This window comes from Hippocampus comes, unplaced genomic scaffold, assembly GCF_001891065.2.
Source record: "Hippocampus comes isolate QL1 unplaced genomic scaffold, H_comes_QL1_v1.1 scaffold202, whole genome shotgun sequence".
Lineage (NCBI taxonomy): Eukaryota > Metazoa > Chordata > Actinopteri > Syngnathiformes > Syngnathidae > Hippocampus > Hippocampus comes.
Window position 1 is genome coordinate 496,777 of NW_017805829.1, and position 23,637 is coordinate 520,413.

Here is a 23,637-nt window from a genome sequence, read left to right on the forward strand (position 1 = left end):
GGCGTGAGTTACACCAACGTTACCGGCTTCCACTTTTATTGCGGTCTTGTTAGAGCAGGGGTTCCCAACCACCGGGCCGCGGACCGGTCATTTGGTGCCGGGCTGCACAGAAAGAATAAATAACTTACATTCCTTCCGTTTTATTCATTCCGGAATCTGAAAGATGTTTTATTTTGAAAAATTACCGGATTCTCTGTTATATCAGTCTACAGCATGGTGTCAAACTCAAGGCCCGATCTGGCCCACCACATCATTTTTTGTGGCCCGCGAAAGCAAATCAAGCATGTCAACTTCCATGATGCTTGCTAAAATCTCTACCAACATAAAATTCTCATATGTAATAAATAAGAGACATATTGTCAGCATTTTCTTGTTACCAAACCCCTCATGACAGTAACTTAAACAGTAGTTAAATAAACCGTTATGATTGACTTTTTTTTTTTTTTCTTTTATGGGTTCAGTCATCACGGCCCTCCAAGGGAAACCGTAACTAAAATGTGGCCCATGACAAAAATGAGTTTGAAACCCCTGGTCTAAAGTATGTCACTCTTGATCCAGGTGAATGCGTGCTTCTCGGTCACGTGAGAGGTTACCGCATAAAAAAACAAACGTCTTTGAAAATTTTTTCGGCCCGGCCAGGAGGCCGAAGAGGAGCCTACGACTTTCAAGAAAGTGAAAGCTACATTTAATAGACGGTATCAGGAGTCTTTTTTCAAATACGGCTTTATCTCAACGGGAGATTCACACGCACTAAGCCTACTATGCATAATAAGTGGCGATGGTGAGTCGTATTCTTCATGCACTTTTAATTTGCGGCGTATCTTATTTTGAAGGCACATTTAAACGTTACCATAGCGACCAGAGAATGTTGCGGCCAGATAGGACGTTCCTCGTGTCATGATTTGTGTTTATTATTATGTTTCGAAAATACCACACTTCTCATGCCGCTCATATCATATTATATTGTTGTCTTAAAGGCCGGTCCGTGAAAATATTGTCTGACATGAAACCGGTCCGTGGGGCAAAAAAGGTTGGGGACCTCTGTGTTAGAGGGTTGTTGCAGAAAGGAACAAATTTTACATAATCCAAAAGTGAGTTTTCATTATGTAAATCTATCATCATGTTGCTAACACACACACAAAAAAAAAATCGAGTAGAAGTTTCCAACTTCCATACAGTAGATTCACTGCAGTAGTCACATTTCATGCTGTGAATAGCAAACAATTAAGCCCCCTGCCCCCTCACCCCCCCCCCAAAAAAAAACACCTAAAGCGAAGTATAATTGCCTGCTATAGTAGTCGGTAAGTGTTATGGTCAGGTCAGGGTTCACTCGGGGGGGAACTTGCACAGATGAATTCTGTAAATGACTAAACACAAATGGCAGGGGGTTGGCTCCATATCACAGCATTGTTGTTGTTGTTGTCGTCGTCTTCGTCATCCGGACAGTCGGTGGGCCCTGGCAGCCTGATGTTCATCAGGAACCTCCTGGACAAGATGTCGACCAATCAGCAGAACATCCTCAAGTTCATTGCCTGTAATGAGATCTTCTTGATGCCTGCCACTGTCTTCATGCTCTTCAGGTAGTGCACAAAACACGGCACACATGCTCTTTAAGTTTTTATTTATTATATATATATAGATATATATATATTAACATGCGAACGAAAATAGCGGCTCTCTTAGAACATATTTCAAACTAAGTTTAAAGATGACTTTGTCATGTGGAGAGGTATTGCATACATTGTTGTGTCCATCTAAAGGTGGCTTAACATTGTTGTGTCCATCTCTGAGGAATTATTTTGTTGATGATTTACAAACATTTGTTCAGAGATGCAGTTCTCGAACCGAAGCAATTTTTCCTCGCCTTTCTGCTCAGCCAGAGCAAACATCCAGCAAGGAGCACACAGCAATAACCAAAAACGGGCACATGCTGCGGACTCTGTAATGTCTGCTAACAATACAGGCTAAAGTTAGCTCCTCACTGACGTGCGAATATTACTTTCTCAGTCGATGTGTTACTCCCACATACTTCCCTTGACACAAATTAAGTACTTTTCTGTCAGCCTGTGCTTTGGCATCAAATAATTACTCGAATTTTAAGGTTCAAAAAGGTAAAACATTCAAAAAAAAGCTGAGAAAGTCATGTTTACTACTGTGTTATATCACCTTTTCTTTTTCCAACATTCAATAAATGTTTGGGAACTAGGGACACAAATTGTTCAAGCTTTGTAGGTGGAATTCTTTCCTATTCTTGCTCGATGTACATCTTCAGCTGTTCAACAGCCCCGGGTCGCAGTTGTCGTTTTTTTTTTTTTTTTAAATGCTTCGTGGATGGCGGCATATGTTTCTCCAAAACCTTTATGTACATTTCAGCGATAATGGTGCCTTCACAGATGTGTAAGTTACCCGTTCCATTGGCACTAACGCAGCCCCATAACCCCATCACACATGCTGGCTTTTGAGCTTTGCGTCCATAACAGTCGGAATGATTCTTTTACTCTTTGGGCTGGAGGACACAAGTTGCACAATTTCCCCAAACAATTAGAAATATTAGACTTTTCAGACCACAGAACACTCCCCCTCACACTTTGCGTTAGTCCATCTTAGATGTGCTTGGGCCCAGAGAAGCCGGCGGCGTTACTGTGTGTTGTTGATAAATGGCTTTTTGCTTTGCATAGTGGAGTTTTAAGTTGTACCTATGGATGTAGCGCCAAACTGTAACTACTGACATTCGTGTTCTTCAGCCCATGTGGTGATATCCTTTACACATTAATGTAGGTTTTTGATGGAGTGCGGCCTGAGGGATCAAATCAATCATTCAATGTTGTTTTTCAGCCTTGTCGCTCGCGTGCAGTAATTTCTCCGGATTTCCTTGAAACGTTCTTTTTGATAATTTTTTGGACCGTAAATGATGAAATTTCCAAATTCCTTGCAATTGTACGTTGAGGAACCAGAATATTTTCTCATGCAATTGTTCACAAAGAGGTGAACCTTGCTCTACCTTTGCTTGTGAATGACTAAGTCATTCAGGGAAGCTCCTTTTATACTCAATCATGACACCAACCTGTTTCCAGTTAACTGTTCACCCGTGGCATGTTCCAAATAAGTGTTTGTTGAGCTTTCCTCAACTTTCGGTCTTTTTTGCCATATGTCCTACCTTTTTTGGAACGTGTTGCCACCATAAAATTCTAAGTTAATGAGTGTTTGTTAGAAACAAAGCCACTCAGTTTGAACATGAAATATTATGTCTTTGTAGTGTATTCAATTAAATATAGGTTGAACATGATTGGCAAATTATTGTACAGGTGTTCTGTTTTTATTCGTGTTTAACACAACGTCCCAACTTCATTGGAATTGTATTTGTGCGTGAGCCATTCAATTTCTCCTTTAAAATGTTATGGACTATCGTTTTATTATTTTGTACCTATTTTGTTTCCAGTGGCCAGGGAAGCTTGCTGCTGCCTTTCATCTACTATCGCTTCCTCAGCCTGCGCTATACATCCAGAAGAAACCCGTATTGCCGGTAAGAGAGCTACAAAATATCTGTGATTGCTCTACTTTGGTCTCCATTGAGGGTTGCCTATTTTGTTATTTCTTTGTCAGCACTCTGTTCACCGAGCTGCGAATCCTCCTTGAGCACTTCATCATGAAGCCTGCATGCCCCGCCTTCTTCCGTAGAATGTGCCTCAGCAGCATCGCCTTTGTCAGTCGCTTGGCCCCCACCGGAGTCTGAAGTCCTTACCATCCCACCTACCTCCGACTCCCTTTTTTGTGTTCGGCCGCCGCCGAGTACGTGACTTCCGTTTTGGATGAGGACACACTGGCAGCAACATTGGAGGACATTTTGGTTTTATCGTTGCAATGACAACTTGACAGCGTGCTCCAGTTCCAGACTCAGCAAGTAATGCACTGAAGATTTTTTTTGTGGGGTCCTCGTCCTCTTCCTAATGTCTCAAGATGACCTCACCAAACTGGTGAACCCCCCCCCCACACACACACACTCTTTTGTTATGCCAGAGCACATCAGATATCTTAATGTCATCCCGCGACCTTATTTATTCACTGATGTTCCGAGATGAGTAACAAAATGATCTTATGTAAACTACAAGTTGAATCATTGTCAGAAGGGGAAGGAGGCAAAGATGATGATTTGTGTGTAATGAATATTTAGTTTCTTTTTGTCTATATGCTCTTTAGAGGCCTAATTTCACTCCTTTTTGGATGTACAAATGTCACATCTGCTGTGTTTTATAGAATAAGCATAAACAATGGGACATAATGCTGTTGGATTTCCTTTTCAAATGAACTCCATGATGCATGTCATCAGTTAAGTGGAGGCTGCACCGCTTTTCAGTGCATTGATTCAATTCCTTTTTATTTTTAATGCATTTACTATCATTGTACTAATACTTTTCGCTTACACCTGCCCTGATTTCTTTCTCCCATGTTGACTGTGTCCATTTGCCTACAGACGAACCACGTTTTTATCATGAGATGAGCACTTAACGATTATGAAATAAAATGTTGGAAGTAATACTTGGCACTGATTTCATGCTATGGTTACTACGCATTCCAAGAAAGATTCCGCTGTTCTCCGACTGCGGAAGCAAACTAACCAATCAGGAGTCGTCTTGAATATATATTGTTCAAATGGTATCCAATGACTGCACAGGTTATTGCAGGCAACGACGTTGCCATGGAAGCTGGTTTAAGCGTAATGCCTCGTTGCCCTACACTCGTCTCTACTTCGACCTGGAAGATGCTTGCTTTTCCATTCACCAGCTGTATTTTACTTTAATTACGACTCGTTGTCGTCTTTTAAGTACTTACTCGCCCACTCGTGTGAGTACATCGCAAATGATAACTCGCTGACTAGCCATCGTTAGCGTGTCGAGCTAATCTTCTTTGAGTGGATAATCCTCGTCTCTTCAATCCTCTCCTCTTTCAATGTTTCATTTCAAATGTTAGCAGTGACTTGTGACTGACGATTGGACCAATTGCCTGCCACTTTTGTGGCCAGATAAACATCTAATTTGGCGGCCTGTGTCTTTATTTTCCTCCGGAGTCAAATTGCCCCAAATAAAGATGGAGATTAATCTAAATCGAGTTGACTATATCCAGGTAAATATTCTCTATATCTCGATTATTAGTATGTTGAAATTTAAGAATCTGCACGTACTATACTGTGTCAAATTATTCATCGTCATTTACAGGTTGGCGTAACATCCCAAAAAACAATGAGGCTGCTGCCAGCACTTGGAAAAAAAACCACCCAGAAGGTATCATCAATGTATTCCAATTCAAACGGATAATTTTGCATGTATTTCAGTAAAATAAGTGGACAAATGATGTAGTTTCATGTCATCGTTGTTGCAGGTAGCTGTTGCTGACAATGATGGCATCTTGACATGTTTTGGGATGAAGAAGAGCGAGGCAGTAGTGAGTGATTTTTTTTCTCCCCCCCCCCCCCAATTATGTCAGTGCTTTATTTTGTATATATTTTGTTGCTAACATAATACCATGTATCCAAGCCTGTCTTCAAAACACTCCCGGGGCAGAAAATATCCCGAATGGACCTAGGTGGAGCGGCTGGAACGCCGCAGGAGAAGATCTTCGTCTGCTCAGGATCTCAAGTGCGAGGATTCACCAAGAAGGGCAAACAGTTCCTCACCTTTGACGCCAATCTCACTGAGAGCATCAATGCCATGTAGGGAGAAACTCCATGAAGATTTTAGGCCTGAGTAACCTATGACTCGTGGGAAACATAAGAACATTTGATCTAGTACCATCCATCCATCTTCTATACCACTTCTCCTTAGTGATCAAATAAAATGGTTGTGGGTGGAAAAATAGTGCCTGCACCTGACATAAGAATCACAATGTATCCCATTAGAAAGCTGGTGGATTTTGTAGTTTCCAATGCAAACCAGGCTTCTGCAGAGCTTGCCGATGAAATTTGAATCAGGTGTGTTGGAGAAAGGGAACATCTAAACCATGCAGGATAGTGACCCTTGAGGACCGGATTTTGACACAGCCCTGTCCTAGGATCTAGTACGGTCTGATGCTTGAACAATTTGGAATTCAGTCAAAAATATTTTTTTTAAAAACATGTTGCCTAAAAGTGTGTGATTAACAAAAAAAACCCGAACCAGGTTGAGACACGCATTGAATGTCTGGGAGGAGCTAAATGTATCCTTGGTTATGAGTGGAAATGTCACTCTCTACCGCATGTGCCTAAATGTGTACTTCAAGTGCTTTAAAAAATGTTTACTGTACGTAATTATTTATTTTCACCGACAATCCTCATCATTCTTATTCAACAAGTGTTACGTATTTTTACATATTGAAAATACCTGGTCCGCCTCCCCACCATTTCATCCTTTGTCCCACGCAGGCATGTGTCTGGCGCCGACCTCTTTGTGTGCGCCAGCTACATCTACAATCACTACTGCGACTGCAAGGACCAGGACTACTTCCTTTCAGGGGACAAGATCAACGACATCGTCTGTTTGTCCTCGGAGAACCTGTCTCGCCCTGTCCCTGTGCTGGCGTGTCAGGATCGCGTTCTCAGGGTGCTGCAGGTAGATAAAGCTCCTGCTAGTCCTGATTTTCCAGTATCAATGATGTCAATATATATTTTTTCCCCGTTTACTTCAATTTGTCAGGGATCTGAGCTGGCCTACGAGGTAGAGGTGCCCGGACCTCCATCTGTGCTAGAACGCTACAACAAAGATGGAGGCAAGTTAGTCCCCATTTGATCAGATTTCTTGACAGTTGTACTTGCGGTATGTTATTTCATTTTATTTTACAGTTTAATATTTTCCTTAAAATGTAAATAATCTCTTAGCTGCTATATATTAACTACCGTCCAAATAAGACATTTCTCATGAAGACCGTTGCAGCAAGTTCCATTCACCAGGTGTCACTGAAAGCTTTCTGTGGAAACATTCCAGGCAACAACAACAAAAAAGCGAACGGAAAGCCAAGCACAGTTATGGAGTAAATTCTTACATGCTCATTGAGTTTGAAGTCTTGCATCGATCTTAATTCTGAATTTTGTTTAATCTTCGAGAAATATTTTAAAGTTGGTTAACAAATCTGTAACACACAAACTTTATGTAACATCTGATACTGCATTTTTTTTCACGTGGTTGTTTTCATGTGGTCCCCAACTGAATTATTGGAACTTTCTCTCTCTCTCAGGAGAGGACATCCTGTACGGGACAACGGACGGCAAAATCGGCCTGATTCACATTGGCGAGGGTTCTGCGGCGACCAAATGGGAGATTGACAACGACAAAAAGAAAGGAGGTACTGTCCTATGCTGTTTACGTAATGGATCTCATGTGCGGCTGTCCCTAATAAAGTGGCCCGCGATACGGTGCTATTTCAAGGAATTCTCTGCCTCGACGCCTATGACATCACGGGCGACGGTGTGAGGGACGTCCTGGTGGGCCGCGACGACGGGACGGTGACCGTTTACAGTTTTGATAGTGGCAACGAGCCCGCACTACGTTTTGAGCTTGTGAGGGGTCTTTAAATCTGGACTTGATGAGTCAGCGTCATGTAACAACTTGTAATTTGCGTCATTTGCTTGGCACAGGCTTTGTCAGAAAGCGTGACCTCCATCCAGGGAGGCTGTGTGGGAAAAGAGTCCTATGACGAGATCTTGACTGCCACCTACACAGGTGACATCCCAATGAGACACACTTTTTAAGCCGCATACCCCCAGTTTCCTGCACACATCCTCATTAAAAAAAATTAAAGCATAAAGTAGTTGTTCACCTCACTTTTTAAGCCTTTCAAAATCTCCACATAATTGGCACATCACCTCAACCCTCACATACATCAGAAGGAACAAAATATAGTCTCTTGCTCATGTTTAAAGTTCCACACCACAGTTAACACTGGATGGAGTTGGCACACCCCCTCCACCCCTGCACACATCTTCTCAGAAAAACAAAAATTGCCAACATAAAGCAGTCTTGCCCACACTTTTTAAGCTACTAATCAAGCATTATTTTCAATCATGCACACATTATGTCCACGCTAGTTCACCTTAAATTGAAGACTGATACCCTTTGCCATTGAGTAAGTACACTATAAATGAATACATCCATCCAACATGTCATTATCGGTGCATGTAGGAAAATCACCCCCTTTCTTTAGTGTCAATCATAAAGTGTATTCTGGCACAAAAATCAAGACCTTTTGGGGCTGTCTTGCATGTTTTCAGGTTGGGTGACAGGTTTGACCACGGAGCCACAAAAGGCTGAAGTGGGTGCTGGAGATGAGGTCAGGATGAGTAAGGAGGTTCAGTCCAAAGTGGAAGGTCTCAGGTAAACGCCGCCATTGATGACTTTGGTCTATCGAGCGAGATGTGGAAATGCGAGCCAATCTTTCACCGCAGGGCGGAGCTGGAGCAGCTCCAGGTCAAAGTTCAGCTGGGCCGCGAGCAGTACCAACAGACATCACTGTCCAAGACTGCCGTCTCCGTGGTGCCTGCCTTCAGCATCAACGACAAGTTTACGCTGTGCCAGGACGACGCCAGCTACAGCCTCACGCTGGAGGTGCAGACGGCCATTGACAACTTGCTGCTCCAGGTACCGCCTGCTTTCATATAACTTGAAGGGGACATGTTGGGCTTTTTGTTTTTGGAAAGTAAGTACAGCGGTACTTTGACTTACTAGTGACCGTTTGCTCTGCAAATGTTTTCGTCTTGAAATTTTGCAAAAATGTAACTTGTGAGTGTGAGGTGGTGGGAGCAAACTTCACAACAACTAACAGATAGTGAACACTTTTTTCTAATCGGATCAGTGCTTGAGCCAAGCTTCTCATTGAATTTCTGTGAAATTGAACCATAAAAACAGAAAATTACACATAGTGTATTTAACCGAATTGGTAAAAGTGCACTAGCAACACATGCAAACATCATTCTCTTTATCTTCTGCGAACAACAAATCAACTCTACAGTGTATTACTGCAGCTTAATGACTTTTTCCGTCTTGAAATGTTTGTTTTTATTGTACTGCCCCCTGGTGGCCAAGGTATGCGCGCAGAATGAGCTGCATCATGTCAGCGTAGTACTGTATTAAATCATGCAAGCCAATCATGATGCACACGCTGTTTAGTTCTTTACATTCTATTTAATTAAGTGAATAATAGGAATGGGAATTAATGAGACTTTAGCTGTTTCAATCCCATATTCAATCCCTGATTTTTATCAATTTTCTTATCGACTTAACACTGGTTGCGGAGATAAAAACATTGTCATTATTATTATTATATATATATACATATATATATATATATACTTAAACAGATAACTACAATTAAATATTATTTCTTTCAATACTCTCTTCCCTTGAAATTGCATTAAAGGAATGGCAATTTTCACTGATCTGATCTTTTCTCCATTTACATATAAAACATATTTTATATAAAAAAAACAACTGAATTGAGAAAAGATGAATAAAAGTAAAACACTGCGATTGGCTGGCTACCAGTTCAGGGTGTTGTCCGCCGACTGCCCGAAGACAGCTAGGCTGGGCTCCAGCACGTCATCCGACCATTGTGATGATAAGCGGATCAGAAAATGGATGGATAGATGGATGGATAAAAGTAAAAAACATCCATTGGGAAAATACGATTCACAATATCTGGAAGTCCAACTTGTCCCTTTCTCTGGTAGAGCGACGTCCCCATCGACCTGCTGGATGTGGACAACAACTCTGCGGTGGTCAGCTTCAGCGAGTGTGACTCTGAGGTGAACCACGCAGTGAACCTCAAAGTCATTGAAACAAACATCTTTTCTTGTTGAATTTTGACCATTTTGAAACTCTCCTTTCTCCAGCAGCCTAATGGCAACTTCCTGCTGGCCACTTACCGGTGTCAAGCCAACACCACCAGATTGGAGCTCAAAGTAAGTAGAGTCCCCGACATTGACGCACCACCCAAATCATGTACTGTATATAGTGAACCCAATGCAGAGAACAAAAGTCTGCATAAATAATTGTAATAAGAGTTGGAACACCTTACAGAGACCACCAGTATTACCTCAAAACACAATATAACTTCGACTATCGCAGTAGACTCTGTCACATGTCCATTTTGTGTGCGTGTGCGTGTTGTAGGTGAGGTCCATCGAAGGGCAATATGGCACCTTGCAGGCTTATGTCACCCACAGACTGCAGCCCAAGACGTGTCAGGTTCGGCAGTATCACATCAAACCTCTGTCTCTTCACCAACGCACACACAGCATCGACCAGGACAGGTGACTTTCTTTGCTACACCCTTTTATTACATAATACAATATTAGCTAACTTTATGATACTATTTGTTTTGTGTTGTGGATCCAGGCCCATGAACAGGCTGAGTCTGGTGGGACAGTTTAGTTTCGCAGAGATCCACTCCTGGGTGGTCTTCTGTCTGCCGGAGGTGCCGGAGAAGACGCCGGCGGGAGAGAGCGTCACCTTCTACTTCCTCAACACCTTCCTGGGCACACAGTTGCACGCTACTTACAGGTCAGCAACTGTATGAGACAACAACACAATCAGAAACATAATCTTAAATGCATAGCAGGATTTCAAATGCCCCTGTGGGCTGTTTATGGTCGCTCCTATAAAGCAACAGGGATTTGGAGCATGTTTATCTTTATTGTAGTTAACATCACAACTTAATTTGCATTTGATAAGCTAAACATTCAAATGCCAAACTGTTAACATTTGAGCCTCCTTCTTGGGCTTTCAATGCAGTAGTTAACCACGTTAGATGTTTAAGCTACATGTTAGCAAAGAAAGTTTGATCACGTTATCTTCAATTCTTCGTGTTAGGCTTTCAATATAATACTTGACATAACCACTAGGGGTGGAGCGAGTCCTTGAGTAATTTGAGTACCTTGATTTAAAAAAAATGATTAAAATAAAAAATTGTTCAAAGACTTTTTTTCCTGCCTCAGGTACCCGTCAATGGGTATGTACGGTCGGAAAGACAGTCAAGCCAGCTGCAGTCGTTCATGCTTTGCATGACGGTGACTTGACTCATCTTCCCGACTGGAAGTTGGATAGCCCTATTTGAGTTTAAATTGCTATAATGCACTGTTGCCAAGAATATCAACACAACGTCATCATTTATTAAGTGTTATTCCAATTATGTTGCGCTTATATTTTTTTCAAGCAAAGGGGAGGGTCACTTCAAGTCGGACAACATCTCCACCATCTCCATCCTGAGTGACGTCCTATCCAAAGAGGCCACCAAACGCAAAATCAACCTGAACATTTCCTACGGTGGGCTGCGGGTTGATTATTATTCTCCTGCAGTTGGGGGGGGGGGGGTTATGCACATTCAAGTTTCAAGGTGCTGCTGTTCCTCTGCAGATATCAACGACGACTCAGTGAGCCACACGCTCAAGATGATCCACCCTAAATTGGAATACCAGCTGGTGCTAGCAAGAAAAGTTCAGCTCATTGATGCACTAAAAGTATGTCTGAGCATTATGTTTATGTCCATGCGTATCCTATAGAGAAAATGTCAAGAGTTTAGGGCTCCTGAATGTGACTCTGTAAAACTCATCGGGAGCTACCACTGAAAATCTAGGCAAAAAAACGACCTTCACCAAGTGTGAAGGAATTCGGTGGGCATTTCTATCATAACAGGATGCCCAAAAAACTCTCAAGGACACATTCCAGTTGGGCAAAGTCAAAGCACACCATTTTGGTTTTAAAGAATTAAAGGGCTCGCGCGCCAAATTCCTATGAGTGAATTTGCCCCAATCTGAAGCCGGTGTCCAAGACAAATGAATGATTCTTAATTGTAACTTAAATTCATCATCTTCTCATTATTTCTGGTTTTCATGGTTTAGGAGTTAGAGCTTCACGAGGGCAACGCAGATTTCCTGATCGCAGAATATCGCAGCATCCTGGACGAATCGGCCAGTCTGCTGGAGGAGTACAAGAGGCAGCCGGCGCATCTGGAGAGGCTTTACGGTGATACTTCGTCATTCCCATTTGGCATTCGTGTTATTCGTCATTATTATACACTGATTTTGTTTTCTCTTGCAAAGGCATGATCACGGACCTCTTCATCGATAAATTCAAGTTCAAAGGACAGAATGTGAAAGCCAGAGTATCTTCACTATTGGAGATCCTGGATGGTTATGATTTAAATTCATTATTAGACTTTTTCAGGGAGGCTTAATCATGTTGTGTCCATGTGAGATATTTTTGTATTTTTTGCCTATATTTAAACAAGTACGATTTAAAAAAAAAAATAGATATCCACTGCTTTCACTTTAGTTCATGTGATGCTTCAGTATGTTGTAATATATAATTTTCATACCAGTGTGGTGATGAATAAACCACTATATTGATGATTTTACTTTTTTTTGGTGTACATTTTAAATTATGAATAAGACAATTTGTTGTTTATGCTTTGCAACTTCACAACGTAATTTTCTTTTAAATCGGGCAGCCTACTGCCAGGTGGTATTTTTGCAGTTTAACCTCGTCAGGCTTTCAATAGAAATTAATTGACAAAATTATGTATTTTAATATAATTTTCATTTTTAGACCCGATAGAATACTCAAATTACACTTTACATTATAAAACACCAGTACCTTATGTCATATTAGACAAAAATTAAACTAGACAACAGTAAGCCAAGTTATAAAATGACTTGTAAATTCAATATTTTTTCAAATATTTATTACAACGTATGTATGCCCTCATTACAAAAAGTTCACGCCTTTGCAAAAAATTTAGGATGAAACTAAAATGTACAATAAACATTCCAGGTGAACTTCAATTAACCGCTCAACGTGTTTACGCAGGTTGCAAACTTTTACATCAGTATAAAAAAGTGGCGGCCCGTAAGCCACATGCGGGCCCTGACCACACTCACTGGCCCCTGAACTAACCCCTCTATTTGTTTATTTTAACAAACACAATCATGTCTTCATAAAACGCTGATAATCGCCCAATATATCTTCCACAAAAAAAAAAAAAAAGCTGGGATAATATCTGGTGATAAATCACAATATGTGGTTATTTTGTTACTTGCTTCAAACCCATTGTTGTTGGGTTCGGATAATGGGTCTTTTAGACAATGAATCCAGAAAAGTATTATGAAAATGAAACATACTGTATTAAGAAAACATTTACACATCGGCACGTATTTTATCCATATTTATTATGGCATTTGGGCGGCCCGGTAGTCCAGTGGTTAGCACGTCGACTTCACAGTGCAGAGGTACCGGGTTCAATTCCAGCTCCGGCCTCCCTGTGTGGAGTTTGCATGTTCTCCCCGGGCCTGCGTGGGTTTTCTCCGGGTACTCCGGTTTCCTCCCACATTCCAAAAACATGCATGGCAGGCTGATTGAACACTCAAAATTGTCCCTAGGTGTGGATGTGTGCGTGGATGGTTGTTCGTCTCTGTGTGCCCTGCGATTGGCTGGCAACTGATTCAGGATGTCCCCCGCCTACTGCCCGAAGACAGCTGGGATAGGCTCCAGCGCCCCGCGACCCTAGTGAGGATCAAGCGGTTCGGAAAATGAATGAATGAATGAATATTATGGCATTTGTGTCATACATGTGGTTAGTTCAAGTTCAAGCAGTGGCGGACCCTCGGGGCCAGCAAGGCCTTCTCTGCTGGCCTAAACATTCTCAGAAAAGTAAATTTACTTTTATGTATTTTATGTTATTTTATAATTTGTTATTTTATTTTCATAAATATGTAAACAAAATTATTCTCTGTATTCTTTACGTCATATTATTTCCACTTAGTTGAGTGGCTTTCAATGTTATTTTAAATAACATTGAAAGCCACTCGATAAATAACTTACTTATTATGGTAGAGTTTTTAACCAATCATATTTCAGCTAGCTTGCGTTGCCAGGTAAATTAAACTTGCTCGGGGCCTTCAGATTAAACAGAGCAGGCCCCTGTGTGCTGTAAATGAACGGGCACAGTCAGGTTTCAATAGCCAATCAGATCACGAGTCTGCGCACCGGGGCCAGCTAGAATGCCTTACGTCGAGACTGGATGTGCGCGTTCGGTGATTGGATTAGCGCCTGCTCACAGCCTCTGAGAAACGCTGCAAATTGTACTGCTGGGAATGCCTATTGCTTGCAACTGACCGATTTGGTGTTTGGAGCCACACCGGATTTACCAATTTAAGTTGTTTTACCAAGGCACCAAGGAAACATCAGAGCACGGCTGGGCGCTTACAAACTACGGTGCGTTTAAAAACATTTGGGGACACTCGCGTAGATCTACAGCTCAGTGAACAGGCACTACATTGGTGAGTAAATGAATTTTATTTTACATTTCTTCTTGTCATTTTAATTCGTTAGTATTAAATTAATGGTAACGAAATAAAATGACGAAGATACAAAAATGTATCAAATAAATCTGATCAACTGCAATTTATAATGGCGCATTGTAGTCACCTTTGTGCACTAAAGTTCGTTCAATCTCAGCTGCTCAACATAGTCAGTTATTTGCTGTTGTATAGCCTATTCTCAAAATGCAAATGATCTGTTAACTTTATTTTCAAAGAATAGTTTGTTTTGTTATTGTTTGGTTGGTGTCTTATATGAAACTGCGACATTGCGCAATTTATTGGACAGACTTGTTTAAGATCACACAGCGTAATTTGGGTCAAGTCAACTTTATTGTCAAATGTGCGACATGTGCAACATACAGCACAGATTAAATTACTTTCCTCTCAAACACAGGAGAGAGAGGAGCCACCATATAAAGAACAGTTAACATAAAATAACAAAATAATACAACGCAACACACAGACAGTCATGCAATCCCAGTCACTTTTTCTGCAGTACGCTTTGTTGTTTGAAGCAGCCCAGTAGATCAAAGACATCATGCTGAAAATGTGCACACGTCCGCTACAAGCTAAGTTTGAAAGCAACAAGAAGCTGTAGCGTCCATTGATGAAAAAGAGATTGGCTGGCATCTCCTGTCCCATGTAAATCCGCTTCAATTCCAAGCCGCGACTCCCAGTTCCACATATGCATCGGCACTGCTTGGACGCTCCTTTCTTCTCATCGTGGGCTCCACAAGTCATCCATCCATCCATCCAGCCGCAGACTGTCCAACAGCACAGACATTTCCGCTGAACACAGTGGGGCTGTGAAAAATGTTCCCCATTTCAGGCACAAAAAACACAAGCGCCCGGGGCTGTCCAGCAACGACAGTCAGATGGCGCCGACATGCCTCCCAATCAAATAAGTGCTGGTACGTGCATGCTGCCGAGAAGGCGCAACCACCAAGCACAGATTCTTCTTTGACGAATGTCGTGGCCAAAAATGCTGAAAACAATCCACATCAGGTCCACACAACGAAACAACAACACCATGTGACAAAACAAAACACAAAAACAACAAAACAGCAAGGCTCTTGAAGAGCACTTGCCGACAGCTGCCTACTCGGGTGCCATTTTGGGAAAAAAAAGTGGAAAAAAGTTAGGAAGTGCGTGGTCATATGTGGGCCATGCAGTCACACTGATGAATAATTTTCACCCCCCTCCAGCATTTAATTTGGCCACCCCTGATCTACATATGATCTCTTTCTAAGTTAAAATTTAACCGATTTGAAAAGGGGCGTGAATGGGCGGGGGGGATCTTGATCTGGAATTGTTACGGAAAGTGGAGTCAGTATTTTTAAATGATTTAAAATAACTCCACATTGGCCGTTGTACGGTTACGTGCTTTTAACCGCAAACCGGTTTTGAATTTGCAATCAATTTTGCTTGTCCCCGCTTGGTTGCCGTCGACGTGTGACCTCACCATAAAGCGGACTGGCGATTGGCCCGTTTCAATCCTCGCGGGCTGCTTGAATACGAGAAAAGCAAGCACAAATTCAAGAGAACTGAGTGTGGAAACAGAAAGCGGCACCGGGCGGTGAATCACCTGGCAGGTTGGTGGACTCCGAAATTATGGCACCTTAAAAAGTTCTGGGACTGGTCAAAAACTTTGCTCGTTTTATCGCTTTCTTGCCCCCGAGTATAGTAGCTCTTTCAAGTAATCATAGGCTCTTCGGGTGAAACCGCGCTTTCATCTCCCACAAGGTCGCAGCAAACTTTCACCTCCGTATTGTCTTTGATATCGTTGCCACACCGCACCCCCTAAAAAACTACTAAGAAAGCAGCTGCCGTACTTCACTGGTAGTTTGAGAGGTAGAATTTTAGAGGCCAAGTCAAAGCATGTCTGGCGCAAACCGGAGCCAAACCAGCGACCTCCACAACCAAGAAAACATGCTGGCAAGACTGCGATGTTCGCTGAAGCCCCGGGCAGCTGACTTGGAAAACCAGGAGAACGTTCCGCCCAAACCGGCAACCACCAGGACCGTGTTGGGGGCTCTGCAGAACAACCAGAGAAGCAAATCCCAGAACCAGCGCGCCCACAAGAAGGTCAGTTAGGCTCGCTCCCCGTTTGTTGTAGCCTCGCCAGTTAGTTAGCTTGCCAGCTAAGCTAAATATCCTGTATGGAGCTTAAAAAAATAAAAATCGAGGTCGCACTGTCATACTTACTCCAATGCCATAATTGAGTTGAGTGTTTTAACTCTTGCACGGCGCCTGTTATAAGCGTGAAAATGAGTTTGTTTGCCAAGTTCATATGATTTACCACAATCCTTTGTCCGCCATTTTATAACTCCCATACTTCATGAATTCGCTCTGCGGTGTGACTTCATTTTTAAAACATGAAATCAATTCCAGTATGCCTTGAAAGAAAACAATTCCACGTTACTTAATTTGAAATTGAACAAAAGTGAATATCAGAAGCATACTATACATAATCGTTTACCCTCTCACTGTCCCTTTAAAATAACGAGAGGAATAAGTTTGTCACAATGTGGGCATTGTGATATGAACTTATTGTCCAGTATGTCACGCTGTCTTACTTTAACTACACTATAAAGTCAACGCCTTTACTTAATCAGAAAATAAATTCCCATTGGGACGCAGGTCTCTTTCAAGGGTAGTCTGCTCAATTAACAATGTATGCATTAAAGTAAGAGTAGAAACATTTTGGTTTCAATCAGAAAACCTCTGCCGACTGTGATCCACCCAAAATAAAGAGTTGTAAATTATGACCAAATGTACAAAACGCAAGCACAACACAGGTAGATTTACTAAGTCAATGTGGGGGGTAAATGCCCCACGTCACAGTGGGAGCAATTTAGATTAGGAAATTAGTAATAATGTGCTTATTTTTAAGAAGTTGAAGTTGCTGTAAGTTTAATTTTTCAATCAGAATCCTGTTGATACTTAACCTAAACAACAAATGTGAGTGAATTTTATATTTAGTTTTGGTCACGTTGCAAGCGCTTTCATTATTTGCTTGACTTGCCTTTATATGGCTACATGATTCTTTGCATTTACATAATTTCACAGTGAGATCCTGTGAAAATGTTGGTTTTGAGAGCTTTAATATTTTTAAATGCTTCTTCATATAGCACAAATCGGAAATGGTCGTTCACATTAAATTATATTCTGTTTACAGGAATCGTCACAGCAGCCGTTGTGTAAAAATGAAGAAATCAGCAAAGTCACCAAGCCGCCTCCCTTCCAAATCCATGTGGACCATCCCTCTGACGCCTGTGTCAAGAAGCCATGCGGTGAAATAACCAACAAGGTTGAGGAGCTCGCTGAGGACTCTCCACTGAAAATAGACCATGCTGTCGCTCGTCTGCGCCAGCCTCTGGCTACCCTCGACATCCCAACACCGGCCATGGACGTCAGCTTTGGTTAGTAACGTGACTGAAAGTGTTCAAAATGTTTGCTTTTAAATAATAACATGAACTGACTCTTCTTCAGACTCTCCCATGGACATGTCTGTGGTTGAGGGCGAAGAGAAGACTGTCCATGTCAAGGAGGTGCCGGAATATGCTGCAGAGATTCACACGTATTTGAGGGAGATGGAGGTCAGAAATTGCATGGTGTCCACGTCTGAAATCTAGAGATGCAACAATGATGAAATTTGTCATTTTTAATACTTAATCATTTGGACAACGATTGTCCAGATGCTCAATTTCATGAATCCTCCATGAAAGACTTCTTTGTTTGAGGGGGAAAAATAGAATATTTGTTGTTATTTTGGAAAACTCTAAACATTTTTACCCATCTTCTGACATGTTATGGACCAAATCAGTAACTGAGTCCAAAATCTGTACTGTCAATTTTGAATCCACTTAATTACAATAATCAAGAGTTTCGGGACTTTGAACGTCAAAGGTCTGTTTATCATTCTGTCAGGCGATGTTCGATAATCTATTAAACACTGTACTCTTGGCAGCAAAAATACAAAATGTCCCTTTTATTTATTTTTTTTTAACTTGACCCTCATTTAGAATAAATCGGCTCAAAAATTACTTTTTCATGGTGCTGCCTTAAGTGTTTGAAACTTAGAGCACCTCATGACATGAGTGAAAATAGGAGGCTTAAACTAAAGCAAACTAAGCTAATTAAGGTCTCACACTTTATAATACAATATGTAAACTCTCCAACTTTTTTCTTTTCCCCTTTAATTCCTGGTTAAAGGTTTAACCGCTCATTTTGGCAATATGATGGAAGAGCAAAGCTGTGAATGGTTTGTGACAGGAGGTGAAATGCTTATTTCAGTGACGCGGTGGGCTATCTACGTAGTTCTGCATAACACTCGGATGACCATGACAGCAGCTCCCGCTCTGCTTTGCAAATATTTAAGATGACTCCAGTGAGTACAGTCATAACATACTTTTCTTTTTGTCACTTTGTACTGGCTGCCTTTCGGAAGCGCAAAACTGCCATTTTCCTAGCAACTAAAGTTTTAAATATTTGACTAGTTTGTGGTGTACTTGTAGGGTGAACTACAGGAATTTTTTTCCCTTCCCCCTCATTGCAGGGCTCAGGCATTTTCTAAGTTACTATTGTGTTAATCTGTCAGTCAGTGACAGGGAGAACAATTGAATGTTTTTCCTGTAGATGCTGAAAGGTCCAGGTCACCTGTGCAGTTATCATTCAACAAAATACTAAACCGATTTCACACAGTGAGTACATGGCTCAAAGAACACAGGCCAGTTGTTTTAAATTTGGCTCAATCATCCCGCAGGTGAAGTGCCGGCCGAGGTCAGGCTACATGAAGAAGCAGCCCGATATCACCAACAGCATGCGTGCAATCCTGGTGGATTGGCTGGTCGAGGTGGGTGAGGAGTACAAGCTCCAGAGTGAGACGCTCTACCTGGCCGTCAATTACATCGACCGCTTCCTGTCGTCCATGTCGGTGCTGCGCGGCAAGTTGCAGCTGGTGGGCACTGCCGCCATGCTGCTGGCATCGTAAGTTGTTTAAACACTCATCGCTGTTGCCGCTCCATCATGTTGCTTTACCCTACACTCGTACGTGCAGCAAATTCGAGGAAATCTATCCCCCGGAGGTGTCAGAGTTTGTCTACATCACTGATGACACCTACACTAAGAAGCAGGTATTGAGGATGGAGCAGCTGGTTCTCAAAGTACTCTCCTTCGATCTGGCAGCACCCACCATCAACCAGTTCCTCACGCAGTACTTGCTGCACCAACCTGCCAGCAAGCAGGTGGAGAGCCTCGCCATGGTGAGTACTGAATGGCTGCTGAAACACTACTTGCGTAATTTTATTGCAAAGTCTCTGCCTCGTACTTGTTCCTGGAGGCACGCGCATCACTCAGTGTAGAAATAAATTGAAACTGCTGGTGAGCCAGGAGGAAACCAAAGAAGCCAGAGATGCGCAATCTCAACTGCTAAGCAGAACTTGTGCAGCACATCCGGTCAATGATGGACACAGCCATCAGTGCACTTTCAATCATTTTATTGAACAAATGGTAACAATAGGATGTCAAGCTTGCATTTGTGAGCAAGCAACCAACCAGACCTTGGCGCTCAGACACCATTGTGTTTAGAATTTGCGCAAAATGTCATTCATGTACATAGAACTTAATTCCATTTAGGTGCAGTTAAACTCCTCTCCAAAGAAATCATGTTTGCAGCAAAAAAAATTTCGCAACGGGGACTTTTCACTAAAGCAAATTTTCTCGGACATAAACACGAACACACACAAAAACCTGTACTTTTTATTTTTATTCCAATAGTGCATAAGTATGAGCGGACATTTATTTCACACTTCATATAGCCAGCGTAGAAAGGAAAGAAAATGCAAAATTTACGATCAGCATTTACTTTCACATACATCAATTTCTTGTATAACGTCATTTATTTTGCTTCCTCCATCTTTCAGTTTTATTACTGTTATCCTGTCTTCAAGCGTTAAAGCTTTTCTTAACTCCTTGGTATGCAAAGGTCCGTTTTGTCTCCCATTTTAGCAATGAAACGTTCGTGCTGCGTCTGAAACAAATACTTCCTGTACTACAGCGCATGTGTAAACCAGTGTGGTGGTTGCTGTTGCCGTTTCCGAACGAAGCAGTAGAGGTCGCTGTGGTATCCTGAGGTTGGATTATACTTTTGCAGAAGGCTTGTTTTCGTTGTAGTGAATCTAGTTGTGAGGCAAGGGACGTATGACGGAACGGGGGAGCTTTTCGTTGTAGGGGGAGCAGAAAAGTGGGAATGGCTTTAATGCATGAACATTTTTTCATGCTCGGGGGTATTTTCGCTCATGTAGGTTCCATTGTAGAGGAGTTTCACTGTAGTTTTCTTTGGACTATAAATGTATGATCGCCTTGTATCACATACATTTTGATGGATAAACACTTTTGAAATCAGAAGCAGTAAATGGTTTGTCGTAGGATTGGCAAATGCAATATCTGTCAACGCACATGGTTTGGTTGTGGGCTAGAGCTGAGTTTGACACCTGTGGATGAAATTAACTCTTGTATCATGGCTGAAATGCCTTTGCTTATTGGATGGTTTTGACACTCTAAAGCGGGTGTCAAACAAATTTTCGTCACGGGCCAAATTTTAGTGACCATTTCCCTTGGAGAGCCATTATGATTGAAATCCTAAAGTCAAGAATAACAGTTTATTCAATTATTTAACTTCGTGTAATGAGGTGTTTGGCACCAAGAAAGTGCTTACAATGTCTCTTATTTATTACATATGAGAGTTTGAAATTTTGGTATATATTTTAGCAAGCATCATGGAAGTTGCCATGTTTGATGTGCTTTCGCGGGCCACATAAAATAATGTGGCGGGCCAGATCTGGCCCCTGGGCCTTTAGGTTGCCAAAACTTGATTGGATTGGATGTTTCGGCATTTGCAGACACCCCAGTGTAAAACTATTATGGGAGGGGAAATTTGGGCTCTTCCATCACATTCTTTATGAAAAATGTAAATTGAATGTAATAGCTTAGTAAAAAATAAAATCAAGCACACGTTTGAATGAAACTGCACAAACCTACAAAAAAAATTGTACTTTGAAAATGTATCCACAATATGAAAACTTGCTTCATTGTGGTGCAGGCTGTGTGAGTCTCATCCACGCCTTCATGACGTCCCACGTTGACTCCTGCAACAGCATGCTCTACAGTGCATCTAGAATGCCGCCACCCGCCTTCTCACTTCACCACCCCATCCTTAAACCTCCACTGGCTTCCTCTTCCCCAGCATATTCAGTTTAAACTCCTCCTCCTCGTCTATAAAGGCCTTCACAATCAGGCCCCCATCCGACCTTCTTCACCCATACACTCCTTCCTGCAACCTCGCCATCCCTATGACAAAGCTCAAAAACTGGGGGGGGTCGAGCCTTCTCTGATGCCACCCCCACCCTCTAGATCTCTCTACCACAAATGTACTGACCTTCAAATCTTATTTTAAAACTCACCGCTTTAACCCATTTTGCCTTGTTTTTCCGTTTTACATGTTTTAAAACGTGTATATTTTGCTATAACTTTGACTTTTTTTTTTCCCCCCTGTTGCTCAATTCTTAAGTGTCTCAGTACCATGAAAAGCACTCCCAAATAAAATGTATTCATCTTTTTAACTTCAAGGTATACCAATGTTTTTGTCGACAGTATCTTGGTGAGCTCAGCCTGGTAGATTCTGACCCCTTCCTGAAGTACCTTCCTTCGCAGACTGCTGCGGCTGCCTACATCCTGGCCAACAGCACGATCACTGGTGCATCATGGGTATGTTTTATTTAGCTGTAGACAGCTTTTAAGCTTTGGCACAAAATGTGGCTGGCTTGTGTTGCAGCCCAAGTCCCTGGTGGAGAAGACGGGCTACACTCTGGAGGACCTGAGGCCATGCGTGGACGATCTTCACCAGATGTACCTGAACGCACCGCAGCATGCGCAGCAGTCTATTCGGGAGAAGTACAAGACTTCCAAGTAAGAATTAATGCCACACGCATCATTTAAGTTTTCTAATTTAACTGACTCTTATCACGTGTTCTCTCAGGCATCATGAAGTTTCCACCATTGAACCCCCAACTACTCTACAATTTGACTGAACCCCCTTGCCCCCCCACACACCCCTTTTGAGATTTGTACTTCATGCCACTTGTTTTTCCCTGTGGCATATTCTTGAAGTACTGTTTTTGTACCAATTCCCGGTGTTCATAGTGTTTTTTAATCTGATTTTAATAATCAGACCTATGTGTAAATATAAGCTGGTTTTAGGCCAAAGCAGTTGTAATTGCTGGGTTTTTTCTAAGTCAACCTAGTTGTGTTCAAGCAGGCGAATTTTACACATTAAACATGTTTGTCAGTCATGGAGTCGTCTATCATTGCATTTGAGTGACTAGTAGTTTGTCAGGTTATCATGCAGCCCTGTCAAATAAGGCTCTTGTAAATAAAATTTACACTTAAAACTCATTTGGTCCATGTCCTGCATATTTTGCTCTGAGTGACCACAGGTGGGCAGCAGAGGATCACTTCACATCATCAGCAAGCACGTTGTCTTCAGACAAGCTTAGAGATGGTAATACTCCATTAAATTTAACAGGGCAATTAAAACCTTGCTCGTTTGGCCCATTAAATTTAATGGGGGCAGGGATACTTTTACTTAAATCTCTGCTGTCAAGGGCTAAAACTTACCCAGGTCCATGCAGTCTGGATCACAAATCAAAAGGTAAGTGTAGTATACGTTTTTGCAATCATTTCAATGGGTTACGTGAAAACTAAGAGCTGAATTCCATCAAAATTTGAAAAATACAGCCTTGCTAAAACCAATTTATTACTTTAATGCTTCAAAAATGAAGCTATTAAATACAGTCTGGACAAAGGAAGTACCGGTACTGGATAGCTATAGCCAGCCCAAATGACTTCAGCCCTTGGTTGTTGCACAGGCAACTGATTCTGAAAAATCAAAGATGAGTGCAGCTTGCAGATAAAACTACACAGGCAGTTGAATCCCTCAAAACAAAACCTACATGCAGGCTCTGGGCATAGCGATAGTGTCAGTTGCACAATTTAGTACTGTACCTAAAAATGTGGTTGGCTGGATAGTCATTTGGATTCCTCAAAAATCCCAAACCAGAGAAAGCATTGTTGGAACTCTCAGCTGTATCCATCAAAAGTCAAGCGGGACACATACCTTTTGCATTCCAGGTCAGCCAAGCTGTATTCAGCTCTAGCCAAAATGTGATTGAGCTAGCTCGGCTACTGAAGCTCGTTGCTGTACTTGATTCTGGTTTGCTCGTGCCTACATAAACTTTTGC

The 23,637-nt window shown here is 41.9% G+C and overlaps 4 protein-coding genes across 6 annotated transcripts in view; all 4 read left to right on the forward strand.

The window, feature by feature from the left end:
• tmem33 (transmembrane protein 33) overlaps positions 1–585 on the forward strand; it is a 26,076-nt gene extending 25,491 nt beyond the window's left edge. Inside the window, exon 9 of the mRNA XM_019887404.1 lies at positions 559–585. Within this exon, the coding sequence (XP_019742963.1) occupies positions 559–585 (27 nt within the window). The remainder of the gene's footprint in view (positions 1–558) is intronic.
• Positions 586–1,363: 778 nt separating this feature from the next.
• LOC109526268 (transmembrane protein 33-like) lies at positions 1,364–4,534 on the forward strand. Its single transcript, XM_019887453.1, has 3 exons — positions 1,364–1,580; positions 3,440–3,523; positions 3,604–4,534. Exons 1-3 carry the CDS (start codon positions 1,378–1,380, stop codon positions 3,731–3,733), a joined length of 417 nt encoding a protein of 138 aa, XP_019743012.1. The 5' UTR covers positions 1,364–1,377; the 3' UTR covers positions 3,734–4,534.
• A 128-nt stretch (positions 4,535–4,662) lies between these two features.
• bbs7 (Bardet-Biedl syndrome 7) lies at positions 4,663–12,375 on the forward strand. 3 transcript variants are annotated; one of them, XM_019887450.1, is made up of 20 exons: positions 4,663–4,842; positions 4,969–5,121; positions 5,214–5,279; positions 5,377–5,439; positions 5,532–5,707; positions 6,395–6,581; positions 6,666–6,738; positions 7,204–7,311; positions 7,395–7,525; positions 7,604–7,688; positions 8,237–8,339; positions 8,411–8,603; positions 9,692–9,766; positions 9,854–9,922; positions 10,134–10,273; positions 10,359–10,523; positions 11,176–11,285; positions 11,376–11,479; positions 11,861–11,984; positions 12,062–12,375. In XM_019887450.1, the coding sequence occupies exons 2-20, from the start codon at positions 5,086–5,088 to the stop codon at positions 12,193–12,195; spliced, it is 2,142 nt and encodes a 713-aa protein (XP_019743009.1). In that variant the 5' UTR covers positions 4,663–4,842; positions 4,969–5,085; the 3' UTR covers positions 12,196–12,375. The 3 variants fall into 3 exon arrangements, with proteins under 3 accessions (XP_019743009.1, XP_019743011.1, XP_019743010.1); XM_019887452.1 differs by having other exon boundaries at positions 9,857–9,922; XM_019887451.1 differs by having other exon boundaries at positions 4,972–5,121.
• Positions 12,376–15,823: 3,448 nt separating this feature from the next.
• ccna2 (cyclin A2) lies at positions 15,824–22,693 on the forward strand. Its single transcript, XM_019887463.1, has 8 exons — positions 15,824–16,423; positions 17,517–17,760; positions 17,831–17,937; positions 19,104–19,327; positions 19,398–19,602; positions 21,992–22,105; positions 22,173–22,306; positions 22,377–22,693. The coding sequence occupies exons 1-8, from the start codon at positions 16,217–16,219 to the stop codon at positions 22,426–22,428; spliced, it is 1,287 nt and encodes a 428-aa protein (XP_019743022.1). The 5' UTR covers positions 15,824–16,216; the 3' UTR covers positions 22,429–22,693.
• The last annotated feature ends 944 nt before the right edge of the window (positions 22,694–23,637 follow it).

Excerpts from the sequence above, each read along its gene's own strand:
- LOC109526268 (XM_019887453.1), top strand. The coding sequence starts at position 1,378 with ATGGCAGGGGGTTGGCTCCATATCACAGCATTGTTGTTGTTGTTGTCG. Across the intron at positions 1,581-3,439 it reads ACTGTCTTCATGCTCTTCAG|TGGCCAGGGAAGCTTGCTGC; the intron begins GTAGTGCACAAA and ends TTTTGTTTCCAG. Across the intron at positions 3,524-3,603 it reads AGAAGAAACCCGTATTGCCG|CACTCTGTTCACCGAGCTGC; the intron begins GTAAGAGAGCTA and ends TTTCTTTGTCAG.
- bbs7 (XM_019887450.1), top strand. The coding sequence starts at position 5,086 with ATGGAGATTAATCTAAATCGAGTTGACTATATCCAG. Across the intron at positions 7,312-7,394 it reads CAACGACAAAAAGAAAGGAG|GAATTCTCTGCCTCGACGCC; the intron begins GTACTGTCCTAT and ends TGCTATTTCAAG. Across the intron at positions 8,604-9,691 it reads TTGACAACTTGCTGCTCCAG|AGCGACGTCCCCATCGACCT; the intron begins GTACCGCCTGCT and ends TTTCTCTGGTAG.
- ccna2 (XM_019887463.1), top strand. The coding sequence starts at position 16,217 with ATGTCTGGCGCAAACCGGAGCCAAACCAGCGACCTCCACAACCAAGAA. Across the intron at positions 19,328-19,397 it reads GCCGCCATGCTGCTGGCATC|CAAATTCGAGGAAATCTATC; the intron begins GTAAGTTGTTTA and ends TCGTACGTGCAG. Across the intron at positions 22,106-22,172 it reads CGATCACTGGTGCATCATGG|CCCAAGTCCCTGGTGGAGAA; the intron begins GTATGTTTTATT and ends CTTGTGTTGCAG.